This window comes from the organism of the source record quoted next, unplaced genomic scaffold (genome assembly GCF_019419815.1).
Source record: "Pyrus x bretschneideri cultivar Hongxiangsu unplaced genomic scaffold, Pyrus_bretschneideri_v1 Contig11, whole genome shotgun sequence".
Taxonomy (NCBI): Eukaryota; Viridiplantae; Streptophyta; class Magnoliopsida; order Rosales; family Rosaceae; genus Pyrus; species Pyrus x bretschneideri.
This window is the reverse complement of record NW_025999402.1, coordinates 2,618,853-2,627,119: the sequence shown is the minus strand read 5'-3', so window position 1 is coordinate 2,627,119 and position 8,267 is coordinate 2,618,853. Positions and strand designations below refer to the sequence as shown.

At 39.8% G+C, this 8,267-nt stretch overlaps 1 protein-coding gene and 1 pseudogene across 1 annotated transcript; one reads left to right on the top strand and one right to left on the bottom strand.

Moving 5' to 3' along the window:
• Window positions 1-3,146: 3,146 nt before the first annotated feature.
• On the top strand, window positions 3,147-4,712 carry LOC103959642. The gene is made up of 3 exons (XM_009371995.3): window positions 3,147-3,478; window positions 3,553-3,879; window positions 4,023-4,712. Exons 1-3 carry the CDS (start codon window positions 3,424-3,426, stop codon window positions 4,181-4,183), a joined length of 543 nt encoding a protein of 180 aa, XP_009370270.3. The 5' UTR covers window positions 3,147-3,423; the 3' UTR covers window positions 4,184-4,712.
• Window positions 4,713-4,759: 47 nt separating this feature from the next.
• LOC103959615 lies at window positions 4,760-7,417 on the bottom strand (annotated as a pseudogene).
• Between the last annotated feature and the right edge of the window lie 850 nt (window positions 7,418-8,267).

Below are 8,267 nucleotides of genomic sequence, written 5' to 3'. Positions count from 1 at the left end.
TTTGCCTTTGTTGGGAGTGGCAGAGCTCTCAGCTGCCCCAGTCTTGACCTGCTGGTCTAGGCTGCTCTTCTACGTGCTCGGCTCATCTCTGCCGCGGCAGCAGTGCATATAGTGGATTCCTAGCAGGCGAAGGATTTCGCAGGCTGCTGGTTGAACTTGAGCTGGATTGAGTGACTGCTTCTTTCCTACCGTCATGCTGCCTACTCCGATGTGATATAGATGATGATCCTTGCGGGCCTAGCCATGAATGAGCACTTTGTTTGGAAGACTGCTCATGTTAATTATCGGAGTGTGGCCCTAACCGTGAGTGTATGCTCGTTCGTGGGCCTAGTCGAGAATGCACGCTTTTCCAGGCTCTACGACGGGAGTATACGCTATCTCAGAGGCCTAATCGAGAGTGTACTCTGCCGAAACGCTAGGTTCGTGGCAGGTCGAGTGGCTGCTTATCGAGACACTGCTGGAGAAGTTCTTCGTCTGCCCTTGTCCTTCTTCGGGACACCTCGTTTGGAACACGTTGCATCTTCGTGCGTTACAAGAGCTGGTTCACCAAGGTTGTCTGCTGTGCTAAGGCACTCTTCAACTCTATGAGTTGTCGAGACAAGTGTTGTTCGCCATTGGATTAGAAGAGCTTGGAAGGAATGTTTCTCCTTGAGCAGTGGAAGTGTGGTAGACTCTGAACGCGAGATTTGAGCTAGGATATGTCAAATCCGCAGAAAAATATGGTGAAAATGCTCTCGGTTTGATCATCGGTCTGGAAATTTGGAGCCGGGATGGTTGAACTAGTCTTGGACCGATTTAGGCTGCTTAGAAGACCATGGGAGCAGATTGGGCTGTGGGAGCAGGCTGGGCCACATGAGCAAGTTGCTTGGTGAGTGCAGGTTGGACCACCGGCGCAGGCTGGGCCACGAGAGCAAACTGCTCAGTGGGAGTAGGCTGCTTGATGGGAGCAGGTTGGGCCACGAGAGTGGGCTGCTCGGCGTGTGATGCACGTGGGTGCGAGGCTAGGGCTTGGAGTAACGTGGGTCATGGCCTTGGTGCCATGAGCCTTGGATGGCACGGCTTGGACTTGCTTTGGTGGCACGGCTTGGGCCGTGGTAGTGGTGCCATGGACCTCGCCGCGGGTGGCCACCGCGGTGGTTCCTATGGTGGAACCTTGTGGTCGTGGTGCCGCTCCCCCGAGGATCACATTTAGTGTGGATTGCTGTGGTCCCATTTCTTTTATATTGGCATTTTCACTCATGGAGTTTTCTAAATTTCTAGCCATTGTATTTCTCTTTTTCGTTTTATCAAAGAATCTTTGCAAATAAAAAATTCTAATAATAAGAACGTACGAAAAATAAAGTGGACTAGAAAATAGAGAAAAAACCTTTTTTATGCGAGAGTCTTCTTCGAGTGTGAATTTCAACTCTCAATGAAAGCACCAATTTGTGGATGCAAATTTCCACCTTCTTGATATTGGACAAAATTGCACCTCCAAAACAATTAACACCTTAGGTTAAGGCCAAGAGCGTCACGTGCTCATGATGAATTGGGGGGGGGCTTTGGCCAAAGAACCTCTGATGCCAAAGTTATAATTTAGAGAGAAAAAGTGTTTGGAGAGTTTTTGGAGTTTTACAAGAGTGTGGGCTTAGCTTTTAGAGAAAATAGGGTCATATATACAGGGAATAGAGGTGGCCGGCCCTTAGAGGTTTTTTGTGTGAAAATGGGTGATTTAATTGGTGATTAATGGATAAATTAGGAATTAATCCATTAATTAGCCAATTAATCTCCATTTATATGGAATAATTTGTAGGTTATGAAGTAATTACCTAAGATGAGGATGGATGAGATAATTTGGAATTTGTTACCTATTTTGGACACTCTTGGTTTGATTAAAGAATGATTGTCCACTGCTTGTGCGTAGGACAACCGATGTGTCTTAGGGGTAACTTTGTCATTTTTACCAAAAATCCACGTGTCGCCTTGTGATTATTTTTGGCTCCACAGATGGCATTATGATACCTTCCTTGTGATGGATTTTCTTCTAATTCAATCAAATTTCCCCCCTTTCACTATCGTACAATTTAATAACTTTGATGATGCATGAAGGCCTCTGATTGAACCAAATATTCTTACATACAACTGGTATATAAAACATTCTTATATTGTATCATATGTTAATTACGCAATCAATTTTTACAACAATAGTATAGTAGGCATATCATTGTACGTAAGTAAAAACTTATATATGTTAATCACAATGTAACATAAAACTAATATATGGAACTTAATTATATGTTTTGACAAATGCAGGAGTATTCTTGCCCGATCTCTGTGACAAGCAACGTTCCAACCCTCACCGTGCCATGATCGCGCTTATGAGCTCCGGCGAGGCCGCCCCCAGTCCCTACGGCTCTCAAGTACCATCAAGGTTGAGTGTAGCATATCCCCCTTCTGAGGAAGAATCACTTCCTCCTTCCGAGGCGTTTGAACCTGGAGCTGCTCCTAGTCCTATGTAATCATGCTGTGTAGTTTCTGCATGTAGTTTCTTTTGAATTATATATTAACGTAAATGAAGTGAGGAATAATTAAGTAAGTGGGAAAAGGAGAGGTGGAATTTGAGTTCATTTTGTTTGTGGGTGGGTTTTGGTGAGATATACAACGTTATATTAAACGTAATTGTACTACTTTACAAAGATCATGTAACGGTACTGAGGGTTTCATATTGGTTTAAGCAAAATGTGCCAGGAACAAATTGTTTTGGAACTTTCTATTTATGGAAATCAAACTTAGAGAGAAGAAATATAACACCCCATTTTAGACTTGAAACAGAGGCACTGAACTATATCTAGATTTTAGCCAAAATAATAATAATAATAAAAAAAAAAATCTTATGAGTACCTGAAGACATAATAAGCCCAATCCTCTTGAACCTCTTGGAATTGGGATACGTTTTCTGGTTAGTTTGGCGCGAATTAGATATGTCTCTCAATAAAATTTTTAGTGGATCGATAGCGTTAATAAATTATGCAATATACTGTTAGGGAAAAGGAAATTAGTGGGGGTCCAACCCGCACCAAAATGTGTATGTATAATTATTTAATACTTTCACGTCTTACTATTAATTATATTGTACTTATAAAGTGAAAAAAAATCAATGTGCATTTAGGGTAACAGGTGAACGACCTGAACATAGTTAAGTACACACAATTTCTTGCTTCAGGAACTTTACAGGAAGAAGCAAGATATTGCAATATCAATACTTAGAGTCCTAAATATAGAGACGCCTTAAAATTGTATGGAGCTATACTTAAACAATTAAGAACCTTTTAATCGGTTTCCTCCCTATATATAGTTCATATCAATCTCCTTTTATCTCTCGTAAACCAGATCTCTTTTTCTTAGTCAATTACTTCAGGCTGTTCAACCACGGATTTGTCAACCATGTTTATTCCTTTGCTCCTCTTCCACTCTTTCCTATTCATCCATGCAGCTCTAGGTACACAAATATCATTACTTTAATCGCTAAACTTGGTTAGCTTGAAATCAATCTCGTTTGGTTTTAATTTTCAGGTGAGATTGTATGTGAGCATTTGCCAAACGAGATTTGCGCATTTTCAGTGTCATCGTCGGGGAAACGATGCTTGTTGGAGACGATGGCTAAGAAAGGCGGAAAGGTTGAACACGAATGCAGGACATCGGGAGTGGTGGTAGAGAAGATGGCTGAATACATAGAGACGGATGAGTGCATCAAGGCATGCGGTGTTGATAGGAAGGCAATTGGAATTTCCTCTGATACCCTCCTTGACCCTCGAGTTCTCAATAAGCTTTGTTCAACAGCTTGTTACCACAAGTGCCCTAACATTATTGAACTTTACTTCAACATGGCTGTTGGAGAAGGTATGTAATTAAGATCTCGCAAATCTACGTGCATATGATTGATGATTTTTCTTAATCTTAGCATTTAGTGGTTATCTAACATCGTATCGAAGTATTCTAACTTGATGTAAAACTACTAACATGCTTGTGTTTTAAAAATGTAGGAGTATTCTTGCCTTATCTTTGTGAAAAACAACGGTCCAACCCTCACCGCGCTATGGAAGAACTGTCGAGTTATGGCGATGCCCCTTCATATGCCTCTAGTCCTTTTTCGCAAGAATCGTCAAGAAAACTTCATCCTGCATTTGCCCCTGGTCCCTTATAGCCATGCATGTTGCTTCTCCTTTGGAATGTTAGTGGCAACAAATTTTGGAGGAGATTTGCCACATTAGTTGAAGCGTAATCCCTAATACTAGACCGCCAAACTTCTGTTTCAAATATGTACATTTATGACATTGTTATTGTTTAGGAGTAGATGAGGTCAGAAAAAGGTGCACATTGAACCAATAATGTTATTTGGATCACTCTTATTCATTACCTCTATTAGAAGGTGAGTACAGACGTCCCACATATATGGAATTTGATCTTGCAATGTGATCAAGGCTATCATAGCAAGATGCCAACTCATTTCGAAGTCAACTTGGACAACATGGACACAACTTAATCACATGCAAGAGAAATTGTCAATGTGTGTAAAATTCAAATTACAATAGTCAATTAGGACAACATTGAATTGTAAGTAGTCACGCTCATGTTTATTAGTATTTGTTATATATAAGGTAAAGTGAAGATTCATTAAAATAAGATTACTATACTAGCCATAAAAAATTTTTTTTTGTTAGAAGAAAACGAGATCAGAAATAATGTAACTAAGGAAACAAAGGATTGCGGGGTCATTTCGTGAATAAATTAAGGCACTACAAATATTAGTAATTAAATAATTTATTGTGATTTAGTCAAACAATGATGACCAACTTATAATATTACATACATTTGAGACTGCTTTTATTACAAATTTATTCATTTGGTAATATTGACAACGAAAATATAATTTAAGATACGAAATGAAATAATAACTTGAAGTCTCTTCTGAACAACTTCTAACATATGGGCAGATCAAGTGGTGGGGGAGGCAAAGTAGATTCTGGCGTCGGTCCATTTTCAACTTCAAAAGCCATTCCTAGCCCCCACGGCAGATGAACGTCCAAATGACAGTGCATGTTCCAAATACCTGAAACAATAATTTAAAACAAATAATCAGAAATTAATTTATGATATAATTAAAATACAAATTAGAAACTTAATTAAGGAGATGATTACGAAAACTAACCAGGATTATTTGCTTGAAACCTGATCACAGCCCATCCTCCTACTGGCACACCAATTGTGTTACGTATTTGCGGATTATCGAAGTTAAACTTTTTGGAGTCATTAATCGGGTTGTAATTTCCAAACCCTTGTGCCAACACATGAAAATTGAAGCCGTGGAGATGCATCGGGTGGTTCTCGATGGCCAAAAATGCCGTGTTTTGAAGCACCATCTCTACTGTCGAATTGAACTTCAGTGTCTTGACCTTGGTTGATTTTGGCGCGTATATCAGGGATAAGTCGAGGCTGATGTTCGTGTCCTGTGTAATCAAACTTGACCGGAGGATCGTCAGGAAAGTCTCTAGTGTAAACCCCGCTTACAGTTGTGAAATTGCGCTTCTAGCATGGACGTATTGCTTGGGAGCACAAATGACTCATTGTTCATGCTCGCGGACATTTGTTATTGAATAGACCTTGACACGTGGCATTTTCGGGACATAACGCCAAATTGACGCCGATTGTCACGAACATATGCTCGTCCACCTCGAGTGGGACTGGGACCCACTGGGGCCCACCAGCGAGGCTTGTGAGATTAGTGAGGAACTTGTGGGCCAACGGCGTGTCGTGAGGGTTGGGCATTAGGGGCATAATGGGGGTTGATGTGGAGTTCTTGTAGACGATGATGCCTCTGGTGATCGAGTTATCAAAGTCAATGGTATCACTAGCGCTAGCGTACGGAGTGGCGGCCATGTAATAAGATCCGATAGGTTGATTGAATGTAACGAGAACGTCGGTAGTTTGACCGGGTGCCGTAACCACCACATCGGTGACGTAAGGAGTGGTGTAGGTGGCGTCGATGGCGACAACTGTCATGTTGTGATTGGCTATCTTGAAGAAGAGCTGGTTATTGAGTGCAGCGTTGATTAGGCGTAGCAGGTAGGTCTTTCCTCTCACCACACTGAACTGATATGTTTCTGGTAATTTGATGTCAAATGGTTAATTCATCATGCAAAAATAATATATACAATAAATCAATAAATTTACTTGTATGCATGCATGCACGGTTACATACGATTTTGAGAGCAGTCGTAGAGATCGCCAGGAAGTCCATTGATAGTGTAAGCATTTGAAATGTTAGGACCAATTCCTTTAGATAGGCCTTCTTCCTCAATGTCGACCACATTGCCATTGTACCACTCTCCTGGAATTCCATCCAATAGTTAATTATAATATATAATTAGTCACAAAAGTTTCTCTTTAAGTACGTATCATGATTAACATTAACTAAGTTGAATGGTATAGTTTAATCGTTAATTACCTAATATGATGGGAACTTCTTTGGCGGGCTTGGGGAAGGGGAAGGATCGATTGGCTTTTGGGTGGATTATGAGTGCTCCATGGACGGTTGCCCGGAGCCACGAAATGTGGGCATGCCACCAAAGGGTGCCTTCTTGTCCGGTGATATTAAATTTGTAAGTATAGCTTTGTCCGGGGCGTATAGGGCATTGAGTTACATACGCAGGTCCATCCGCCCACTGCACTTAGAAGCTGAAAGATTCCATGCCTGCATTAAGAAAGAAACTATACAACGTGAACAAATCATAACTCAATATTCCCTTGGGGGTTGTTAAATGATTTTGAATAATTGGTACTTACCAGTGAATGCTAATGTTATAGGGCGACTGGTTTAAAACGTGAACAATAAGTGTGTCCCCATCTCGTGCATATATGGTTGGTCCTGGATAACTTCCATTTACTACGGTAATCGATTGATTCCGACACAATCGGCTAATAGTTAGGTTGTTCACCTGAAAACAATGGAAAAAAAAATGACTACTATTATTAAAGGAAACATTCAAATAATTGGTGAGGAAATATGCATGATGAAATAAAGATCCCAAAGGGCCCGTTTGAATTTGTTTCTTAAACCATTTCTATGACCCAAAAATATTTACTTTTTTTTTTTCTTTTCATCAAATTGAATCAGAAGTAATTTTGGACATCAGAATGCGGTTTTAGTCATCTTAGAGACATGCATGAGCATACCCAAAATTGAGGCAAGACTTACGTTAAAAGAATGCTCAACAATTGCACCAGAGGCTATTGAGGAAGCCAATAGCGCTAGAGCACAAGCTAGCACAAAGGCTAAGCGTGCCATATGGGGAACAAAAGAGCTAGCTTAAAGGGGAAATGAGAAGTTTGAGAATCTAATATTTTATGAAGATATTGTATTACTCTTGTGATATCTCAGAGGTCGATATTTGTGATGTTTATATAGGCACTGGAAAACAAGTTGCTAACGCATTATTTCCACAATTGCGTATAAATTTGCATTTTTTTATAAGGACTTTGAAATGCTGAACATATACAGACATATAAGATGACTTTGGTAGTATATATCCAGTAAACATTTTGATTAAATTAGTGACTCGTCAGGGCATAAAGATATGAACACAAGTCAGAAACTTGGTTCTCAAGCAAACAAACCATGTTGAATAACATCATTTTGACCGTGGCCAAACTACATTACAGGCTGACGAACTAAAAGAAAATGGAACACCCCCGGTGTACTCGAAGAACACGTTTGGTTTGGATACTGCTCGGTAAAAAACGAGCTCGGAAGAACGTTGACATTAGAGTGGAAAAGGTCGTGTGCCATTTGTGTAAATTTATTTTTCTTTTTTTATTTAATTTAGGAGGAATTCTGAGCACTTAAGAAATTAAAAGAATTACATTTAGCTACGTCCCGGGTACTCTATACACAAATTATTTCTTATTCTTACACTACTTTGTCGCTCTTTATCTTCAATACTTATTCTTTGTATTCTACTTTATCTCAGTCTATCAAATGGATCGAATGATAGGTTAGTTTGGCTGAAGTGGCTAGGGATTCAATTGTTAATTAGTTAAGCTTATTCCACAATTGGAATATCCTGAAACCCCAAAAGATCACGTTGGCATGAAATAGCTATTTTTTTCAAGATTGTCATTAACCCATAATGGAATGTAGAGTGTAAAATGAGATATTGTGTAGAATACAAGAGGAATAATTAAAAATAAGATAAAATTTCAAGTGCATGTGTAATTTTTTTGTCACCAAA